This window comes from Protopterus annectens, chromosome 4.part0, assembly GCF_019279795.1.
Source record: "Protopterus annectens isolate FY-2018-M chromosome 4.part0, PAN1.0, whole genome shotgun sequence".
In the NCBI taxonomy this organism is placed as follows: Eukaryota; Metazoa; Chordata; order Ceratodontiformes; family Protopteridae; genus Protopterus; species Protopterus annectens.
The window spans coordinates 49208705-49232392 of record NC_056733.1 but is presented as its reverse complement, the minus strand read 5'-3'; the positions used below and the strand labels follow the sequence as shown (position 1 = coordinate 49232392).

General features: G+C 41.6%; 1 protein-coding gene across 3 annotated transcripts in view; it reads left to right on the top strand.

Moving 5' to 3' along the window:
* SLC26A11 (solute carrier family 26 member 11) overlaps positions 1-23688 on the top strand; it is a 1037522-nt gene that overhangs the window by 489493 nt on the left and 524341 nt on the right. For all 3 annotated transcript variants that reach the window (XM_044068078.1, XM_044068080.1, XM_044068079.1), the window contains one exon: positions 9316-9366. In XM_044068078.1, the coding sequence (XP_043924013.1) occupies positions 9316-9366 (51 nt within the window). The remainder of the gene's footprint in view (positions 1-9315; positions 9367-23688) is intronic.

Genomic DNA, 23688 nt, shown 5'->3' with positions numbered 1-23688 from the left:
TGTAGCATATTGGCTATTGCTTTAGTTAAATCAGTGCTTGAATAATTATAGATTTTGTTATGCAGTACCCTAAACATATGTTTAAATATATGGCCAACAATGGAATAAATATGACTCCAAGGGGTCGTTTTTTTGGAGAAAAAGGAGTTGTCAACTCAAGTTAAATGCTTGTACGTGGCCAGGCTTGAACGAATGTTGCTCTATGTATTGTTTATTGAAGTTGAGAACCATTGACAGATAAATGTATTTATTTACATATGTATTTATGTATGTATGTATTTGTTTATTTATATACTTATTTTTATAAGAGCGTTTCAATTTTATGGTTTATTAAAAGCGTTACAGTATGTTGTTAAACATACAAGTTGAACATAATTTTGTTCGGGGTAGGAATGACGTTTTTACTGAGGTTGGTCATTTAAGAGAGGTGGAGATTTATCTATGTAATTAATGTTTAATTGAAACTACTTATTTAATTGAATAATGATACAATTTGTTAGGTAATTGTATGTGTTTAGTTATTTAAACAGAGGACAGTGTAATTTGAGTATCTGAAGAAGTCCGTGTTTAATATTCGGCTGAAAGCGTTAATTTGTTTATGGTTTTAATTATATTTTTAAACATTTTATTTCTCATTCCTGGTCAGTTTCCATTCAGTCATTTTGTGTTTTCTCATTAATAGTTTGTTTATTGTTATTTCAGTTTACATAATTTTGTCATATGTTAGTATGTTTTGAAATTGGGATAAAGTTCAGATATAGAGCCTTTTTTTGTTACATTATCAGACTTGCTGTTGGTTTTGTTTTGGGTCATTTCCTGAAATTCAGAAGCAGAGATTTTTTGTATTTAGTTTGTTTCTTATATCCTTGTTTTTAAGATATCTTATTTTCTACTGTTAATTTACATTTGCATTTATGATTGAAAGAATCCTAAAAAAAATAATAGTAATACATTTTAATAATGAAGCAGAGATGCTGACTTTTTAAATTATTTTTGAATTTAGTTTTGCATTTGCACCTCATTTCTTTTAGATTTGGAACTCTGTCATATAATTTCATATACATTTGGAACCCTGTCTTATGTGCATTATGTTTGAAGTTATATTAGTCCAGCTGTTTGGAGGAGAGGTAATGCCCTCACAGTGACCCAGATTACCAGAGTATGAATGGCACCTTGAGTGGTAGAAGAGCCAGGCAGGTTAGCATGGGAGTCAGTGTCCAAAGCCAGCTCTCCCTTCTTTGGTGGTGGTGGGAGAAGTTGGTTCTGCTTGGCCAGTCACCACCTTACACCACTGAAAAACAGCCGCTAATGCGGATGAAGGCAAGGACTTCTGAAGCCAGTGATGGTTCCTCTCACTCGTTTGTGAGTGGAAACACCTACACACACACACACACACACACACACACACACACACACACACACACACACACACACACACACACACACACACACACCAGGATGGTATAGTGATGCATATGCAAACATCTCCAGCCAGGACAGGGGCTAGGACCTGCTGATGCCCTTGTACTGGGGACTTCCCATTGGCTAAGGAATGAGTGGGCTCCAGATCAGAAGGGGGAGGCTTGTCATTTAACAGGTACAGAGGCAAAAAAGGTACAGAGCAAAACATTGGTGTTATTACTGTCTTGCTTTCACAGACAAGACAGTAAAATATCTTGTGTGATGTACAATTGACAGTATAACTACCTCCTAGCTGATTTACTGCAACTAGCACCGTCCCAGAGTTATTCTTCCTGTTGCTATGACACTGAGGTTCTTTTACCAGATCAGCTTCTTGTAAGGTTCCACATCATTTTCCAATGCCTATAATTTTTAAGACCAGGTATGACATCCATAGTAGGATATGACATGAATTTAAATACACTGAACTGATAAAATAAAATGTATATACAGCATAAAGAGCAAAACAAAACTTCTAGATGTGATCTATATTGTCTGAGCTGGAATACCCATTTGCCATACTGGTTTGGAATTGTTGAACAGAGACTGAGGTACATCTACAGATAGTTTGTCCCCATTCAACCTGGTAGAATAGAGAAACAGAGATTTGATTATGGCAGTGGCAACCCTAAGTCTGATTAGCAGTTTGGTTGTCTGACAGTTGGGGTGAGGGGTTGGTCATGCCTTTTCTTGGGGGAGGGTCTGTGCTAACATGGATGGATTGTTCATTTTCTGGTGGAGGCCAAGACTTGGAATGATTTCCAGGCTGGCCATGTGAGGGGGGTGTAGGAGGTTTGCTCAGCCTTGGGCCTAAAGCAAGCACATCCTAAACAGGCCACTCCTCATTGTGTGACCTAACCTTCTAAAGTGTGAGTACATTGAGGAAGGGCATGTAAAAAAATCACTTGTGCACATCAGTGTATGGGATGCTGCCAGCATCTAGCTCTGCTCCACTTAACTTTCCCATCTTGCTTATGATGCCCTGGCCTTTGTGAGTGTATACTGACCAGCTAACATTTCTCTCCACAGTTCTAGTCCCTACATCAGGGCAGACCATACCTGGGAAAGTAGTACTGAGCAGTGACATCAGGAGCAGTGGGAGCTGAGCAGGTGATGGTCAGCCCAAAGGTTCCTGGAGTTCATAAACTCAAATGCCATGGAACAACTAGTCACCATCCCCACAAGAGGAGAAAACATACTTGATCTCATCATCACGAACATGGGATCACAATGTTCAACACCAGAAGTATACCCCTCACTGGTGAGATCAGATCATAAACTAATCTCGCTGGAGGTCCTCATCCCGCCCCCACCTGAAATAAAAAAAGACCACAGTGAAAAACTTCTCAAAAGCCGACTTCACACTTCTAAAAACTAGTGTGGTCTCCTTTAAGGCCCCTAAGCCAGTGGTAAACATTACTCAAAACGCTGAATCACTTACAAATGCCTTCTACCAGCACCTACAGGACTGCATGGATCAGGCAATCCCAAACAAAACTAAGACTCTTTGTATCAAAGGCAAGCGTCCAGTCTGGTGGACCCCAGCCATAAACAAGCCCTACAACAAAAGGAGGAAGCTACTACAAGATAGAGCAAAATCCTTGAAAGGTAAGACACCTTTGATCATTATAAGTAAAACACTAAGAGCTCTCATAAAATCATCCAAGGCAAATTTTGAGAGAAAAATCGCCAAGGACTCAAAAGGCAATCATAAGGCCTTCTTTAGCTATGTTAGAAACCTAGGAGGAAACTCCCAGATATGCTCAGAATTAGTTCAAAATGATGTGAAGACTACTGAACCTACACACATTGCCAACATACTGGCTGACAGGTTCAGTGCAAACTTCTCCCCCCCCCAAAAGGAGAGATATCTATATCAGAGGATTGTAGCCCCCAAACATCTCCAACGCCCAGGTGAGAACTGCTCTCTCCAAGGCAAAAACACAGCATCCATGGGACCGGATGGTGTCCCCGGCTGTGTGCTCCACGAACTCAATGAGGAATTAAACCCGCAGTTAGGACAGCTGTTTAATCTTAGCCTCACCTCAGGATACGTACCCAAGGAGTGGCGCACGGCGACTGTGGTCCCACTTCACAAGGGCGGTGCCTCCACCGACCCTGGAAATTACCGTCCCATTAGCTTGACAAGCCTTATCTGCAAAGCCATGGAGAGGATCATAATGGAACTCATAAAGACATAGGGAACTTGCAGACTTTGGATCCAACCCAGTTTGGCTTTGTCAAAGGCAGATCATGCCTTTTAAACTTGGTTGACTTTTTCGAAATAGTCACCAAGGCCATTGATGAGGGTAAGGCAGTCCATACAGCCTACCTCGACCTGGCATAGGCCTTTGACACAATACCCCACTCAGGTATCATCGAAAAACTCATCAGCTTGAATGTTAACCCATACATCACAAGATGGGTTGCAAACTGGCTAAGTGACAGAACCCACAGGGTCAGAGTTGCTGGCGCCATGTCAGACTCAAAGCCTGTCACAAGTGGTGTCCCACAGGGCTCAGTCCTGGGACCACTCTTGTTCGGCATCTACTTTTCTGAAGTACAAGCAAACACAGGAGGGTTATGGCTAACAAAGTTTGCAGATGACTGCAAACTGGGCGCCATAGTCGAAAACACATCTGACACAGATATCCTTCAGAAGGGCCTCACAGAAACGGATAACTGGTGCCAGAGCCATGGCCTAAAGTTAAACGCCAAGAAATGCATAGTCATACCCTTCGGGAAAAACAAGGTTACCCCTAGCTACTGAGCACAGAAGCAGTCATCAGGGATCTGGGGACCCAGGTTGACAGTAATCTTTCGTTTGACACTCATGTTGCCAAAGTAGTTAGGAAAACCTTCTACATTGCCCACCTGATCATGAAGGGATTCACATCTAGATCAAGGGAGGTCATCATCCCCCTGTACTCATCACTCATTAGACCTATGATTGAGTACAATGCCCCATTCGGAATGTATCTGACCCGACACCTGCAGCAGCTGGAAAGGCCCCAAAAGTTCCTCACCAAAAGGATAAAGGGTCTCAAAAATATGTCTTATGCTGCCCGACTGAAAGAACTCCAGCTCTATTCAGTCGCATACCGCTTGCTCAGAGGTGACCTGTGCCTGACATATAAGGCCATGTCAAACCCAGATTTGATGAATATGCTTCACCTCAAAAAATCTAGATCCCTCAGAACCACAAGGGCGGGAGACTTAAACCTTGACATGGTTATTAATAGAACGTGCTGGAGGGACAGATTCATCACCCAGAGACTCCCTATGCTGTGGAACAAAATCCCGGTACATATGAGGCAGAGCACCTTGCTGGCCTTGTTCAAGAGGAATCTTGACCAATGGATGGGAGATCGCAGATATACCCCAGGGATTACTTCAGTGTCACTGCTTGACAGAGGCACAGCAAAATAATAGGCATAGTTTTCTCCAAACTAAAGGGGTGGCGAAAGTCACATAACTATGGGCTAGGCTTATAAATGCCCTTGGGCAGATAGCCTAGTATGAACCTATGAACCTATGGAGAGGTGAGTGTTAAGGGAGAAAAAAAATAAGCTTGTCCAAAAGATAAGCTTGTCCTCATTGCAGGTTCTGAGAAGGTTATGCAGAACTGGGGGTGAAATTATGTGACACTCATGCCACAGACCAACTGCTTAATTCAGTCATTTAATTAAAGGTGCACCTTGTAAAATGTATAGTAATTTTTAATTAAAAGAATGCTTAAAAATCCAGAGATCACCTTATGAAATTTCTTTGCAGACTACTATTTGTACCAAAAATAGTTTAGGTTTTTGGGATTCTCTGACTGTGTTTAGAGCTGCAGGTAACATAGTATTGTCCCATAAAAAAAAAAGAAAGCTGTAAGACTTTGTAGTGTATGGAATGCGATGATTACATCCGATATTTGGAAAAAGGCAAACCAGTTAAGTGCTAAAGTGGTATGAGACCTGATCTAACAAATGTTAAGCACCCCCCACTAAAGTTGTTTAAGATCGGGTCTCACATCTGCCTGCTGTCTGCAGAAATAAGCTGTCCCTTCCTCCAATAAACTTAGAAACTAGATGAAATAAGATGTGTGTTTGCCTGCGTCTTCCAAAGAATACCAACTCCAACTCAAATGTATGTTATTATTTAGTGACTTAATTTCTCAGCAGTTTGTCCAAAAAGCAAATTTTTATGAGGAAGAGACCAGAAATATGAAGCAGTAACCTGGACTTTCTGTGAAAATTTGGGCAGTTGAGAAGCAGGAAAGATGAGTGTAAACATAACAGACTGCATTACACTGCCTTACTGACAACAAACACTAAGTGTTTTACAGCTTTGAAAGATGGCAAAATACTTCTTTTCTTTTTTTTTTCCTATTTTGCTATAACTAGTAGTATATGTAGCACATAAAGCTTTATGCACTACAAAGAATTATGATCGTGTCACCGATCATAACGTAATGTTATGGGCTCTTGACATATGAATGCCAAGATTGTGAATTTTTTGGCATCCATGTCAAGAACACATAGTAAGCAGGTTATGACTGGTGACCCAGTCATAATTCTCTATATTACAAATAAGCATTCATGTAAAGCAATTCGGACTTCTTCAGATCAAACCGTTTCCACTGTCACCATGAATAATTTAAACATTCAACAAAGTCATGTAACATGAAGCTAATGCCGAATTTAAAATAACATAAAAAGCATTGTAGATATAATGTCTAACATATTAGCAAAGATGAATGAATGAAACCACATGTTGAACATATGACAGAAAAAATAATAAATACCAAAAGTAGTAATACATTACATGGGTAGATGAACGAAAAACAAGCCTTGTTTACTGACACCCAACACAGCATATAGCTTCTGGAAGTTGTTACTGAACTGATGAGAAGTCAGTGACTTTAGTAGTACCAGTAAGACGAAAACTCTTAAGTGATTAGGGAAGACTATGGTGATGTAAAGCATTTGTTTATTTTTCTTTTCATAGCATGCATGTGCTTATGTATCCTATTTGAAGTTTTGTGTTGTCTTCCTTACGTAAATACTGACAAGTCAAGCATGTAACCAAATAAACCGTGACACACAAATCACAATTGTAATGACTGTGTGCTCCAGTAGTCTTATTTAAATGAGTTAGCAACACATATGGACTGTTGATAAACCTACACAAAGCACTGTGACCACAGGGTGAGTTGCCTTGGGTTTCTCAGTGGTGTAACACTAAGATTTTAGCCCTCTAGTCTCAAGGTGTTGCTAAATCATTTGCCAGCACAGTTTGAGTTGTTAGTTGATGTACTCTTAATAAAGTAACTGTCAACAGATAGAATTAAAGTATGGCTCTAATAGTCATCTGTTGTTCTACTTGTAACGGACATATTTTCTTTATTATGTTTCATAATATTTAATAATTCAGGATATGAATAGTAAACATTTTCTCTTCAGAACGTCTGTTTAGTAATGAGCAGGTGTCTCCTCCACAAGAAAAATGCCCAGCCTTTTTGCCTACTGTATTTATAAGGGCACCTGTCTCCCTCCTGCCCAGTTCTGTAGTTAAATTAATGATGGAATGACTGTCTTTATTTGTAACAGACATTTCTTGTGTTTCTTCTTTTCTGAGGTTCATGTGCTTACACTGCTGTTACAGTGCAATGCCACATTCCAGTCCGAGTTTTGCTCTTATAGAAAAACTGCACATCCGCATCCCCTACTTTATTCACCTTCCCAGAAGGGCTTGCACAAGGTTCCTGGAAAGGCACCCATGGTTATCTGATGCTGCTTTCTTCAGTGCCAGAAGCCTGAATCCGAGAAGGTAGAATGGTGAGACAGTCGAGCACCGCAGGTGTGTAATCAAAATTGTTACTACCACATGACTTCTCTACCATGGGATGACAGCCCAAACCCTTGGCTTCAAACACATTTTTGAGTTTTGTCTTTGAATGATATTTTATACCCATGGACAACTCTGAGAGGCATGTGTTGGTTGTTAGTTTTGCCTGATGAAATGTCTGATGTTGAGGGTTTACTTCTTGGCAAGATGAGGAATCAGGATCATCTGTATTTCTTAATATGTGAAGAGTGTAACTGCCCAAGGAAGAGGACCAAAAAACCCCAGCTGAGAAGGGCTCAACTTATGCTGTCATGTTTGCCTGGGAGGGAGGATTGTGGTCATTGCTCCCTTTGTGCCCTTGTGATGACCAAGTGCTGCAGGGGACTGGCATAGGCCAGTCTCCTTGAGAGCAAGCTACAGGGAGAAAGAGGTGAGTAGGTCCTCTCAAGCTGACAATGGTAGACCTTGGAAGGAGCGTCAAGGAACAGACATACTTCCATATCAGGGGCATAGATGGTCTTTTCTTTAGCAATGCAGACTGCCACATCACAATTATTGGGCCAAGCTAGGGCGGCATAATAAAAACCTTTAATGGCTGATAGAAGGAGGCCCTCTTTTCATGTGCAGAAAACAAGGAGTAAATGGGCCAGAAATGGCTTTCTTACTCATTGAGGAGGAAATGGGCCAGTGACTCATGGGAAGTTAATGGCTGGCATGCAGTGGAAAAACAAATGCAAAAAAAAAAAGACGCATTCAGGACTGAAGTATTAATGCATGTAAAAAATGATAATATCCTTTATAGTCGAGTGTGGAGGATAAGGAAGTCTAGAAGGAAGACAAAGTTTATTTTGTGTGACCTTCGAGAAGATGAATGAGAAAACACAGTAGCCAAATAACATTTATAGTTTCTATGATAGGTGATTTGAAGGGGAAAATTGTAATTACTTGAGAATTCAGGATTCTTTCCTTGGTGGGGTTTGAACCCAGCAAGTAGTCTTCCATTTCTTTTCTAGGCTGTATACAATTAGGAAGTAAGGGATAGTGCCACTGATGAAAGTGCTTTGCCTGGTTCCCTGGCTGTAGCCCTGACTGTAACCCAGGCAATTAAGGTTCATTTAACAGCCCCATCACTGGAGGAGTCAGGCAAGAAAAGGGGTGGAATGAGGGAGAAGGTTGGCTACAGGTACTCAGGGAGCACGCAGCGTGGTGTGATTTCTCTGGTGGAGACTGGGGAAACATCCACCAATGTTCAAGAATTTGAGGGCAGGACTACTTGCTGCCGGTACCTCTTATGGAAGTGAAGGGCATCCAGTGTAGTCAGCATTCTACAACCCCAGCCCAGTGCAGTACATGCCTTCCTCCCCTCACAATGCCAGCATGCATATGGGGTTTTATTTATTTACCATTTGTTTACTGGGATCATCCAGCTGGACAAGTGTCCGTTTTCATCAGAGGCCTGGGGGTGTATAGCATAAGCAAAAAACTGCTGAACCACGTTGATGACTATCTCCGTGATGGCTTGTCTTGGGTGACATGCACCCCAGTGATTGGGAAAAAGAGGGCTGATTGGTCAGGAGGGGTTGATGATTGACAGGCATCAAATGCAAAAAAAAAAACTTGATGCTAATGTTTCTGTGTCAAGACTATGATGAACAGCAACCCACCAGTCACAGACCAGAGTTCTCATTTAACTAGCTACATTTCTAGACACTGCAAAGTGTACAGTGTGTTGCTTTCAAAGTTCAAAGAGCATTGTAGATTTAACTGAAAAGCACAATTAATCAATTACAGCATAAAATATTAGTTGACATTATCTGTGAATAAATTGTTCTGAGTTCCATTAAGAGGGTTTGTGTTTTGGGGTTAATGATGCTAGAGGTCTATAACTAGTAAAACTCACATTCCTCACAATAAAAGTGGGTTTTCATATTTATTGTGGTCTTTTTACTCAAAGTGCAGCATAATGAGTATATTGGTAACATGATCATTTAACCTGTTGTGTTTCTCTTCATATTGCAGGCAGTAAAAATGACTACAGGATTGACCCAAACCAGGAATTACTAGCAATTGGTAAGGCTGCAAAGGGCAACCAAGATATTTTCTATATTTGTCTACTCTTTTTTTTTTTTTTTCAATAGTCCATGTGTAGAAGGCAGAAGCGATGATGCCAACAAGCAGGATTATTTGTATTTATATTTTTAACTAGTTTGTAAGTACTGAGTTAGAGCTACAGCTCTGTCACTGCCCGATTCAGAAACTGAGCCATATAATTAAGATCTACCTAGGGGAACATAGGATAATTGGATGCAAATGTACGAAACTTAATAATAGATCTTTGGATGAAAAGGTACTATTATGGCAGATCATAATGTTTTTCTTGTATCAATCTGTTTGGTGCCACTTTTTGACTAGGAGTTGTGAAAGTCCTTCCTTGTAAGTATCCGCACTGGTTTTGCAGTAGTAGATATGTGCGTAGCTCCACTATATATTTCACATTGGTACTCATTCTTAGTTCCCTCCTAGACTCCCCCTGGGAAAGGATGGATGTGATATTTGTAAATAGCATGTTTTATATGTGACTAAATAAAATGTATATTTCTGTGTAGAGAGTTTCAAGTATCATGCATACCCGTGCACTAGCAATTCCCAAATAAAATAGAAAGAAAAGAGCTCTTACATTGGAAAATAGAAATACTATTTGAAATGAAGCAAAATTACTATAGTAATTACAGTAGTTAAAATGCCATGACTTAAATAACAAAATTGGTGATGTATGTGCAGGGCCATCCTTGGGTGAAATATCACCCAAGGCAAAGGGGTTCCATAGTGCCCTCCTTAACACACTTACACCACCTTCTGCTTCCATCAACCAGTCACTCATCATGGCCTCGCATCATCCATATTACTTTTTTCTCACATTTTGTACAACTCTTCACCTTTTTCCTGCATCTTTTCAATGCACCCTAAGTCGGCCAGCACTGTAAAATGTACTTAAGAACATCTGGTATCACATTGTTTGTGGGAGTCTAGTATCTCCTGGACACCCTCAGCTTAATTTGGTTATTTCTTGCACAGTTAATAGAGTTTTTTTTCTAACCTTTTGATCCAGTGATGACCTGAACAAAAATCTTGAATAAGGAAAGAAATTCAGTCTTGCTCTTCAACTTGGCTTTTTCCTGCATCATTTCAACACTGACTGTCCAAGAGTGAATTGTAATGACTGTGGAATAAATAATCAAATTAAGATGGGAGTTTGGAACCCGGAGGCCACTAGGTTCCCAGAAGTCCTGGCATTGTCAAAGCTCTAAGGTACATTTTCAAGCTATTTGCCATACTTCTCATCTGCTGATGGCCTGAACAAAAAAAAAAAAGGTAAAACAGAAGCAAGGAAATAAATTCAGTCATTTTTTTTTTCTTTTGGAAAAGTTGTCTGACAAAATAGCAGTTCACAAACTGAGAAAAGAAATGGTCCTGAAGTTACATAATTAATATGATAGAATAGTGTTTTCCCCCCACCCTCAAAAAAGAATAGTGTTTTCCCCCCACCCTCAAAAAAGATAGTCATGTACTATGTATCCTTCTGCTCTTAGATTGGGATGACTGCACAAATGGCCCCAGTCATATTTTAAGTGGCTGCTGTCAAATGTATGTACAGCATGCCTTCTCACTTCTACTCCCAAAAGGCAGACACCTTCTGTGCAAGTCTTTGATGTTACACTGAGGCGAAACTGAAATAATCAATACACAGTAACATATCTCAAGCTGTTGCTGACAAATGTATACAATAGCATGCCTTCTTTCCCTTACCACATAGTCCAGCGTCTTTCTGCTAAACAGTACACTGCCCTAGACAAACTATAGTGACCCACTGTACAGTCTCTTGAGGTTTGTGGGGAAAGTTAAAGAAATAATGACCCCCTGCATAATCTGTAGTGATATTTTTTGCACTCCTCAGAGGTTTTATTGTACGGAAAATTATAGTAATGACCACACCATTCCCAGCTTCACTGCCCCCCCCCCCACATAAGCTACAGCTGGTTTCTGTGCACACCCCTCTGACCTTCTGTGCTGTGCCTCCTTGTACCAACTTACTCATGTATGCCAACCCTAACATTGTTGCTGCCCCTAACCACATTACTTTACAAAAAAACTTTCCTTAACAGTGCAACAACTTGGCATTCAAACACATACTTCATGAACATATGCATATGACACTGCATCTGTCTTCATACTTAGCACTTACTGTAAACTACCTTGCAGAAACTGGCATACCCACTCCCAAGTCCTAATGTTAGAACTTTCAGAATATCTGAAACTTCAGTATTAGTAAAAATAAATAAACTTGCCTCCATGTAAGTTAACTTTACAACTCACATAGAAAGTTAGTGTCCTCACCATCAACATTTACTGCACGTGAACACATATGCACTCAAAAAACACACAATTTAACATTGTCAGTAAAAACAGATTCAACAAAATGAGCTGTATGTGTACATATATGGATATGAATACATATATATATATATATATATACACACACACACACACACACACACACACACACACACACACACACACACACACACACACACACACACACACACACAGTGTTAGCAGTAATGGTGCTTTTATCTAATGTAGGTTTGCTGAAGTTCATATTATTTAGCAGTGCTGTATCGGGTTTTGTTTTGTTAATGTTTATGTTGAATATCTTAGGTTCATAGGCTAGCTGCCCTTTACCTTGTGATTGTGAAGTAAACACCTTAACCACTACACCAGCCTCCAAATGTTCTTATTCTTGATCTGTTTTGCCAGTAACATCAGTTTCCAGCTGAATGGTTCAGGTTGTATTTCTATATTAAATTTCACAAGTGGTATTTAATTTTTTAATCCAAATTCAAGTAATTGTTTATGTTGTTAAGAGTTAATTAAATTTGGGGTATTTATTGTATGTAAGAGGTTTTGATTTTTAGTGTTTGCATTGTGCATTTCTTAACTTAACTGGAAGTGAGATTTTTAGGACGGAATACTTGGGAGTCTTCTGAGTGATACATGAAACAGCATGTACGTACTATAAGATTAGGTAACAAGTTACATGCTAAGTTTCATAATCCTGTATACATGACATTTTTTATTGCACAACCCTAACTTCCATGTGTCCCATTTATCCTTTTTTTTCTGTGTTTTTACATTATGGTAAATTTTCTCATTGACCCAACAGAGTATATACTGTCCAGAGCTGTAAGGTATATAGCTTTAGGGGGTTTGTGTAGGTTTTTGGATCTGTATTCTCACTTTTGACTTCATAAGCAGTGCTTATTCTGAGCCTTTGAGTAACAGTGTTTGTTCTTTGTATTTAGAGTTCCCAGTTATGAAAAATTGCTGACTTTAAGTATGCAACTTACCACTTTATACACATTGGGACCATCTTTGTTCCTACTGGTTTTATCCTGCTTGGTTGTTGTGGGCTTAGTTATTTTTCAGATTTTGGAGTTTTCCATAGTGACTGGAGGTTTTCTTTATTTTTGTAAAGGATGTCCTTGTTAACCTCTTCTTTAGATCAAACCAAACAACAAATATACCAAGGACCAAGCACAACTGAGACAAAAGTAAAAACAGAAAATTTTATTAAAAGGTAAGCGCTTTCGTGCTCAGACTCGAGCACTTCATCAGACAAAGTATACTATAAGACACAGCCCTTAAGTAGTACAATCAATCAAACCATGCAATTAAACAATCAATGTGGCAATTTACAGTCTTTCGTTTAGTACAGTCACCAAACTTTTTCAGATAACCTCCATATAAGAATGTTACTGAATATATAGTAAAAAAATACATGACATCACAAATACAACCAATGAAATTGTTAGCAGCCGGTTTAAAAATCTAACGAAAAAGCTACGGGGCTTGAATGTTCATCAGGTTTACCTTCGCTTTGTGATACACCTTGCCCTGGTTGTGGAAAGGAGTCGTTAGTTTCCCCATTAAGAATCTCCGGCATATTCATGTAGTTTCGTTTTTGTAACCGGCTGTTGCACTAGGGAGATTAAATTGTTCACAGAGTCACGGAGCTGATGAAATTCCATCAAAGTAACAGCTCCCGTACCTTCATTTGAACTGCCCGAAGCCATACCAGCAACATAAACAAACCAGTGGGTCTAGCTTGAAAATAGGTAACAAACATATCTCATTTCAGGGTAGATATAGTTATTATACTCAAGGGGTAGTGTACATCGCCTGTTGCACAAAATGTCCATAATTTTATGTTGGTAAGACAGAGCGTAAGCTAACCCAAAGAATATCCGAGCATATGTATGACATATCCCACAATAAGGATACAAATGCGCTATTTAAACATACCTGCACACATCCCACACATAATAATTTTAAATTCTCTGTTGACTACCAGGTTGAAAAAGATCCCCGAGGGGGACCATGGAAATGATTACTAGAAAATAAAGAAACCTGGTTGCAAATTTATTTAAATGCAGGTAGTCCCCCCAGGATTAAACCAGACTATATCAACAGTTTTTTTAAAAACTAAGGCATATGATAGTATGTATTTATTTGTTTATGCATTCATGTACTCTTTTATCTGATCGTGTTATTTATCTGACCCTGATATTTATAAATACTATGAAGTAAATGTTATTTGAATATATATATATATATATATATATATATATATATATATACACACACATACATATACATATATACCTTTTAAAAAAATGTTTAAACCGGCTTCTAACAATTTCATTGGTTGTTATTTGTGATGTCATGTATTTTTTTACTATATATTCAGTAACATTCTTATATGGAGGTTACCTGAAGAAGTTTGGTGACTGTACTAAACAAAAGCGCTAAAATTGTTCTTGTATTTATAGCAGAGTGCCTTTTATTGTTTTTATTAGTAGCTGTTTTTTCTATTACTAGTTTTTTGCTGTTTGGTTTGTTTATGTTATTAATTTGCAATCTTTTAATAAAGGTTTTAAAGGTATATTACCATTGAGGCCAAGAAGCCTATGTGCCTGCACGGTAATGATCCATTTACTCTCTGCCTTCTCAACCTTATTACGCAGGTTATCCCCTCGAGTGCTATTATTCCCTCATTATAATACTAAAAAAACGAAAACTATGATCATTAAAATCAGATGCGTGTCTAGCACTAGTAACATCTTTCTTTCTAATATAACCAACATACTCTAAAAGATGTTACCTCAAAGACCTGCATGTCTTCCCCACATAAAAACAATAATGTTCATTACATAAAGCAAGGTATATAGGATTACTAGTAGAGCAGTCTGCATAAAACCTAGGATTAAAAATAAAACCATTAGATGGATGAATAAATGTTTTACAGTCAGAAATAAATGTATAAGCTGTACATCCACAGCAAGGGCAGGTGCCCTTCCTATTAGAAACGCATACGGGTTTCTTATTACGACCATACCACAGTTGCCTCTTGAGACAAATTATTCTTAAAATAGAACCTTGGTTCAGTGCTGACAGTTTCAGTTATTTTCTTATCTAACGTAAGGATGGGCCAATTTCTACATATAATATCACAGATCTTACTAACATCACTGATATAAGTCAGCACAGGTCTAACTCTGTTATCTCTTACTACATTCTTAAAATGTGAAAGCGTATAAAACATTTATTCATAGATTGGATAGTACTCACCCCCACAACTACTCTATCTCTGGAGCCCTATCCAATATACTAAGTGACCACCTCCCAGCATACACCCGCTGAACCCACTACCATATACTTAAAACTCACTCCTTTAAACCATCCAGAAATCTCACTCACTTTGACCAAAATGTATTCTCAAGCATTCTAAAAACCCATAACTGGCTCCCACTAAACAATCTCTCCCTAGATGAGGCAGTTAATAAGCTCTTTTTAGATACACTTAATAGCTTAGCCCCCATATGTATCTAGCGAACAAAAGTAAATCACACCCAGTGGCTAACAAAAATGACCAAACAATGCATCCTTCAGAGAGACAAAGCTTGTAAAACCTGGCACAAAGACAGAACACAACAAAATGAAACTAACTCCAAACAACTAAGAAATAGAGCCAAGAAGCTAGTAATACAAAATAAAGACAATTATTTCTCCTCAAGGCTAACAACCTTACAAAACAATCCTAAAATGTTCTGGAAGTCATTTTCCACCCTTCTTTATCCTGGTACTTTACAAAATACATCTCCCGCACCTGATAAGACCCCCTCAACAAATTTCCCATAACTTTAATACTCACTTCATCACCACCATTCAAAAATTAATCAAAGACAACAAGCCCGACCCCATACTCCCAGAATACAAATAATGCCAAACAAATTGACAGTGCTCCACTCATTCCAGACAAAAATTCTAATCTTCCAGCAACTCACTCATTTTCTGTTCAACCAGTACCAACATCCCTCATATGTAAACTAATAAAAAATTTCAAACCTTGGTCTCTTTCCTCCGACAACCTTCCCCAGAATACCTAGTTGGCATTCTTCTAAACCACTCTCTCACAGAAGGCTATGATGTTCTTTGTGTTTCACTGTTGCAGTCATCACTTGTGGGTTATCCCTGCTGGGTAGCCCTTGGTCGACCCGAATACCAGAGTCAAGCTTTTCCCCTGCTACAGCTGCTCTTGCCTGTGGACTGACGTCAGGTCATCAGTGGTATAAATGAGAGCAGCCGGCACCATTACACAAGTCTTTCTTGCCGTGAAGCCCGAAGCAAAAGCAGTTTGCATGTGTGCCCATCAGTCATTGCCAGAGTAGAAGTTGAATTTGAAAATGTCTAAAGCTATGTACCCCATTGGGGACCTTTTTTTTGCACTAACTGATATCCAAAAAAGTCAATAATTGTCTCTGCTGTGGAAATCAAATTCTACACCGAGACTTCCATACCATGTGCTTTACTTGTATAGGCCCAGACCACGATATCCACCGTTGTCTGTTCTGTGCACTTTTCAATTCAAGGACTATTCGCCGTAGAGCTGAATTTGTAGCCAGGCATTTCTGAAGTAGTTCCTCGCATTACAAAATGGCATCCGTCGGTCAGCAGTCTGTGAATATTCCCAAAAAAGAGAAAGAAAGGGACAGACCACACAAACTTAAACCTTCAGACGACCTGTCCCAGAAGCAAGTGATCAGTCCTCAGGAATTCAGTGAGGTGCATTCGCAGCCCCTGATGCCCAACGCGTTTCCTTTGCAGGCCTCTACTGAGACCCTTTCAGAGTCCTGTATGCCACCGGGGAATGCCTCATCATCCAATCCCTCGGTTGTCTCCACTTTGGTTGGGTACAGAGCCGCAATGCAGGCACTAGCTTTGAGGAGGTTCTTTGCACAACAGATTCCAGGCAAAAAATTACATCTTTTCCTCAGACTACCGCATCCCAACGACATATGGATTTACTAAGGTCTAAAAGCAAGACCACTCCAAAGAAAACAGTCTCTAGTCACCATCGTACTCCTCCTCCACCGTCTCAGACACAGTTACTGAACATGGCGGAGGACCTCATCACTTTCATCAGAGGTAGCCATACCACTCCTCCTAAAAGAAAAAGGCATACTTCCCCTGAAGTTCACACAGAACCACATTCTGAAATTTCAGACTACCTTGATTCAGATGAGGAACAACAACCTCTCACCTCCTTTGGGGATTCTGATGCAGAGGAATCCATTCCTTCTGCCTCCCCCCCAGAGGATCTTTCATTTGGGGAAACCCTGCACACTCTCTGAGAGCATTTTCACCAGGAAGCCCAAGATTATCCTTAGTCTAAGAAAAGACTAAGAGAGTTTCTAGATCTTCCTCAGCACAAACCCTTGGACATCCCTCCTATTCTGGACATGGTGGATGATGTTTTCAATGAATCTAGCCTCACCCCTGATGCCCTATCTCCTGCTGCTAGAAAACCTGACAGGTACTACATGGTGCCTGATTCACATAAGTACTTGTTTAAAAACACTGCAGCAGACCCAGAGGTCATCACACGGGGCCCAAAGTGGCCAAGGCTAGCTCATCTAAAAACCCAATTCCCTCTGACAAGGACTCGTGCTGGACAGATGGCATAAGAAAGTGTACACCTCCATAACCTTAGCTATTAGAGCTCTTAATTCCCAGTTCCATATGCTAAAATATCAACAGCACATCTTGGAACTTATGAAACAAAAAATTTCATCTTTACGTGACACCAATACTTCCAAAGATTTAGCAGATCATCTGCACTCTACTTCTCAAGTAACTAAACACTCCTGCACTGCAGATTCAATGCCCTAGAAGCCTCAAGTAGGGCCGCTATGGCAGGATCGGTAATTAGGAGGCACGCATGGCTAAAAGAACAACCACTGCCTGATCATGTAAAATCAAAACTACTTGATGCCGCCCCTGGATAAAGACCGTTTGTTTGGATCAAAAAGATGGAGGATAAAGCTCAATCTATGTAAACAGTAAAAGACTTCCTCCAAGTTCAACTTCCCAGATTCGGCAGAAACTTTCCCTCTAAGCACTGGCCTTTCCCAGCCCCCAATAGACAGGCTTAAGGGAGGCCTTGCAGGGACAGACCAGTTAGACCACAAAACCAAGGTCAGCGAAGAACTAAGCAGTGGCCCTCCACCACTCCCTCTCACTCCCCCTCCCATCAGAAGTTAGGAGAAAGGCTATACCGTTACAAACAAAATTGGCTGTCTGTAACAAAAGATCAATGGGTATTAAAAATCAGTTTTCAGGGCTACAAATTTACCTTCCAACAAGTCCCCAACCTTAACAGGTTACCAAAACCTACCTCCAAATAAGTGGGTAGAAGCATTAAAACAAGTGCACATACTCCACGCTCAAGAGGCAGTGGGACCTGTGCCACAGGAGCAAGCAGGAAAAGGTTTCTACTCCAGACTGTTCCTAGTGCCGAGAAAAGAAGGCACTTGGTGATCCAACCTCGACCTGTCCACTCTAAACACCTTCCTAGAAGTCTCAAAATTCAAAATGCTAACTCTTCAAAAACTTTTACCAATGCCTGGCAAAAATGTATGGCTAACCACTCTAGACCTAAAGGATACCTACCTTCATATACCCATAAGGGAGTCTTGCAGAAAATACCTACGTTTCAGAGCAGGTTCACAACACTTTTAGTTCTCTGCGCTACCCTTTGGCTTATCTATGGCTCCCAGGGTCTTCACAAAATGCCTGGCCCAAGTGGTTACCTTCTGCAGACAGCAAAACATCCAGATTTACCTTTATCTGGATGACTGCCTAATCCAAGCAGACAACAAAGAGAAGTTACTGCAGGACCTGCTCTTTGTACAAACAACCCTAACCTCTCTAGGATTCACTATCAACAGGAAAAAAAATCAAACCTAAACCCCTCCAGGCAGATCACCTTCTTGGGTTCACTCCTGGACACAGCCTTCCTCTCACCAGAAAAACAATGCTTTCTGCCAAATTACTTCTCCCAGTTAGCTCTCAGAAAAAACAGCAAGGAAAATTCTACAAGCACTGGGTTACATGTCATCCTGCATTCTTATGATTCCCCTGGCCAGGTTGCACATAAGGAAACTCCATTGGTACCTAAAGAACCTTTGGTGCCAGCACTCTCAATCTGTGGATACCACTCTCCCCATCATTCCATGCGTAAGGAAGGAGTTTCTTTGGTGGGCAGAGGCCTGTACTCAGAACAAGGGCCTTCCCTTCACCTACTAACCACGAGGCCAGACTTTCACCACAGACACCTCAGACCTAGCTTGGGGCACTCATTTAGACACCCGGTGCACCCAAGGCTCTTGGGACCTCTCAGGCACCTTCATTGGCACATCAGCCTAAAAGAAATGATGGCAGTTCACAAGGCTATTGCATCCTTCCAAGACCACTTAAAACCAGGAGTCTTACTCATAAAAACAGACAATACCACAGTCATGTAGTACATCAACAAGCAGGAGCGGACACACTCCTACCCTCTCTGCCGACTAGCCATGAGCCTCTGGCAGGCAGCCTCCTCCATGGGCCTACACCTGATAGCCCAGTACATCTCACGAGTAAACAACACCCTAGTTGACCATTTAAGCAGAAACTACTTAGACCCCCATGAGTGGACACTCCAAAAGGGGACATTCTTCCAAATCACTCTGGCATGGGGGACACCAGAGGTGGACCTCTTTGCCTCACAACAAACAATCAGCTGCACAAATTCTGCACCAGGGAGTTCCACCCCCTAGCTTGGAAAGCGGATGCTCTCTCATTCCAATGGACCAATCTCTTCATTTATGTGTCCCCCTCCCCCCTGCCCTTACTCCCAAGGGTACTGCTCAAAATAAGGCTAGAAGGACCAAAAGCCATCCTTATAACACAAGATTGGCAGTTAACTCCAGACCTCCTGACACAAGCCAGAGGGGAGATTCTGCATCCAAACCTGCACACTCTCAAACTTTCTGCATGGCTTATCCCCAGGGACTGGGGATAATCCACAGTTGAGCAAGCATGTCCTAGACATTATTAAGGAAGCTAGAAGGCCCAGCACCAGGAAATCTTACTCAGAGAAATGGAAAAGATTCAACTCCTGGTGCCTCTCAAAGGGTCACAGAAGCTCTCGGCCATCCCTCCCACTTATTCTGGACTACCTAGCAGAGCTACTTAACAAGGGCCTCTCCTTTTCCTCCATTAAAATCCACGCCTGAGCCATTTCAGCACATTTTTTATGCTGAACAGACTGTCTTCTCTCACCCTTTGATTAAGCAATTCCTCAGAGGTGTATCTAACGTTAGGCCCCCTAGAAGGGCACCCACTCCAGCTGGGACCTGAACTATGTCTTAGAAAACCTGAAATTGCCTCTCTTCAAACCAGCTGCAGCAGCAGACCTAAAACACCTTTCCTGGAAGACTGCCTTCCTCTTGACTATTACTTCAGCTAGAAGGGTGTCAGAACATCAAGCACTCATGGCCACTGAACCCTTCATTATCTTCCATGCAGACAGGGTGTCTGTCAGGACTAATTCCTCATTCATGCCAAAGGTAGTATCAGATGTGACCCTAAACCAGGCTATACATCTCCCCACCTTTTTTCCAAACTCTCAGAATAAAGTGGAGAGAATTCTGCACACACTGGATATGCACAGACAGTTAAGATACTACCTGAACAGAACAAAGTCCATTAGGAAGATGGATCAACTGTTGGTTGGCTTCGCCCCAGGGAAAGAGGAGAAGCCTATCTCCAAACAGACCATTTCAAAATGGACATCTCACTGCATAAAATTATGCTACACTTTTCATGGAAAAGCTTCCTCTAAATCTATCAGAACACATTCCACTAGGGCAGCCTCTACTTCTACTGGCTTCCTTAGAGGAGTACCTACCAGGGACATCCTGGAAACTGCCACTTGGACCTCTGTCCACATCTTCACCAAACACTACCACCTGCCTCTCTTCTCCAGGGCTCGGGCAGGCTTTGCCTCTGCAGTCCTGCAAGGCATGCTAGCTCAGTCCTGCAAGGCATGCTAGCTCAGTCCTGCAAGGCATGCTAGCTCAGTCCTAGAAATTTTATACTTCCATCCTCCCCTTCCTCAGCTTTGGGAATCCTCCCACAAGTGATGACTGCAACAGTGAAACACGAAGAACATAGTACAGATGTCCTTCAAGGATGCATCTGCAGTCCTAACATATGGGTTGTCCTGCCTCAGGCAGCCCTTCGGTCGGCCGGATTCCAAAGTCTGGGTCTGGCCTCGGCTGATGTCGCACTTCACCCGACGTCATAGCTGCTGTGGTATAAAGGCATCAGCCGATGCCATTTTCCTCAGTCTTTCTTGCTGCGCGGTGCCCGAAGCAGAAGCTGTTCGCAAGTGCCGGTCGGTCAGATCCAGAGATTTCTACTACCGAAGACTTCTAAAGCTAAGTACCCCGTTGGGGACTCTTTCTTGCCTCAGCCGATGTCAGACAAAGTAAATAATTGTTTAACTTGTGGGAAACAAATACCTCATAAGGATTTCCACTCTTACTGCCTTCCTTGTTTAGGCCCAGACCACGACATATCAGCTTGTCTAGCCTGTGCTTCCTTCAACCGACGGACGCTTAGACGTCGGTCGGAGTTTGCAGAGGAGTTTTTTGGTCCCGCTTTTGCATACAAAATGCCGTCTGAGACTCCGACTACACAATTTGCTAAAAAGCGTAAGGAAAAGGACCGACACTTGCGGTCCGCGGTTTCGGCTGAAACCACGGTTAGGCCTACCGTGAGTGTCTCGGTTTTGGCTGAAACCGAGTCCTCGGTTCTTCCTTCGGCCGAAAGCATGCCTCCGATAGCCGAGGCCTCACAGAGCATGGCTGAATCTGCTACTGAAATTACCCCTACTGAAGCAGGCACCCAGGATTTATCAGATACTATTCCTTTAGACATATCTACCCCTGCACGTGGGGCTGCTAGACCCCCTGCATCTATGTCTATCAAGGCTTTTTCCAGGGCTAAAGCAGCTAAATCTTCTAAGGCCTTACCTGCTAAAACTCCCTCACACAGGCCTACCTCTAGTTCCCAAATGCTCAGCCTGGCTGAGGATCTCATTTCTTTGATCAGGGGATCCCAACCTCACCCAGACAGGGCCTCTCAACCCCCTCCAGATAAGAGGCCTAGAACTGAACCCCCGGAACCTGTTTCTACAGACTATTCCTCGGATGACTCAGATATTTCAGACCCTCAGGAAGGCCCATATTCTCCTTATGAGGATTCTGATGCAGAAGACTCCATTCCTTCTGCTTCTCCTCCTGAAGAATTTTCTTTTGGGGAAACCTTACATGCTATGAGGGAACACTTTCAATGGCAGGGCCAGGATTTTTCAGATTCAAGGAAAAGGCTAAGGACTTTTTTACATTTACCACAGCATAGGCCTTTAGCCATTCCTCCAGTACTAACAGTTGTTGATGATGCATATAATGATGCCTGTACTGCCCCTGATTCTCTTCCTCCGGCCCCTGCCAAGCCTGACAGATATTACAGGGTCCCGGACACACACTACCATTTGTATAAGGCTCCTGTTGCAGATCCTGAAACCATTTCACAGGGCCCCAAAGCCCTCTGAAAGGGAATCTAGAGCATTAGAGAGATGGGGTAAAAAGGTTTATACTTCTGCTACTCTTTCAGCCAGGGCCTTAAACTGTCAATTTCACATGATTCAGTACCAGGAATTTTTGTTAGACCAGCTAAATAAAAAACTGTCCTCTCCTGAACCTATAGACCGCAAGTCCCTTCAGGATTTGGTACATAACTCTCAGCAGGTCAGTAACCATTTCTTAAAATGTGGCTATGATGCACTGGAGGCTTCCTTTAGATCAGCTATGACTGGAACAGTGATTAGAAGGCATGCCTGGTTAAAAGAACAATCCTTACCAGACCATGTTAAGTCAAAACTCCTAGATGCTCCTATGGAGAAACAAAGTTTGTTTGGCTCCCCTGCACAGGAGGTTCTAAAGAAGGCGGAAGAAAAAGCAAAATCTGTCCAAACAGTCAAGGATTTCTTACAGGTCCAACCTCCGAGGTTTAGCAGAAATTGGCCTTCGAAGAATTGGTCCTTTCCAGACACCTCCAGAGCACAGAGAGACAGAAATAGATGCCCAAGAGGCAGAGGTCAATCCAGGGGTGCCTACAGGGGACGTCAGTGGCAGCCTAACAACCAGAGAAGTACTGCCACAGATTCAACTACAACCACTTCCACAGGACAGACACAATGACTTGGCTCTGATTCCGCCTACCAGGGAACAACTGGAAGCACCCTTGGGCGGAAAACTAGCCTTATTTTCCGTAAACTGGCATTACATTACAGGAGACAAATGGACTTTACAAACAATAGACAAAGGCTACAGGTTTCACTTCCACACTCTACCAAAAAAGAGAGGAATGCCAAACCTACCACCAAGCCAAAAAACAGACGCTCTAAGACAAATCAACAACTTACTAAGGATGAGAGCTATAGAAAAGGTACCGCCAATGGAACAAGGCCAAGGATTTTACTCCAGGCTTTTCCTTGTACCAAGAAAAGAAAATCAATGGAGACCTATTCTCGACTTGTCCGCTCTGAACACATACCTCATTGTCCCAAAATTCAAAATGCTGACCCTCCAGCAACTTCTTCCCATGCTGGGCAAGGAGTCTTGGCTGGTGACTCTAGATCTCAAGGAGGCATACCTGCACGTCCCTATACGACCAGTTTGCAGAAGACACCTCAGATTTCTTGCAGGATCAGAGCATTATCAATTCTCAGCATTGCCCTTTGGCTTATCTACTGCGCCCAGAGTATTCACGAAATGCCTGGCATCAGTAATTGCTCATTGCAGGCTTCAGGGAATTCAAATTTACCCATACCTGGACGACTGCCTAATACAAGCGGACAACAAGACAAAATTAACAAAAGATTTG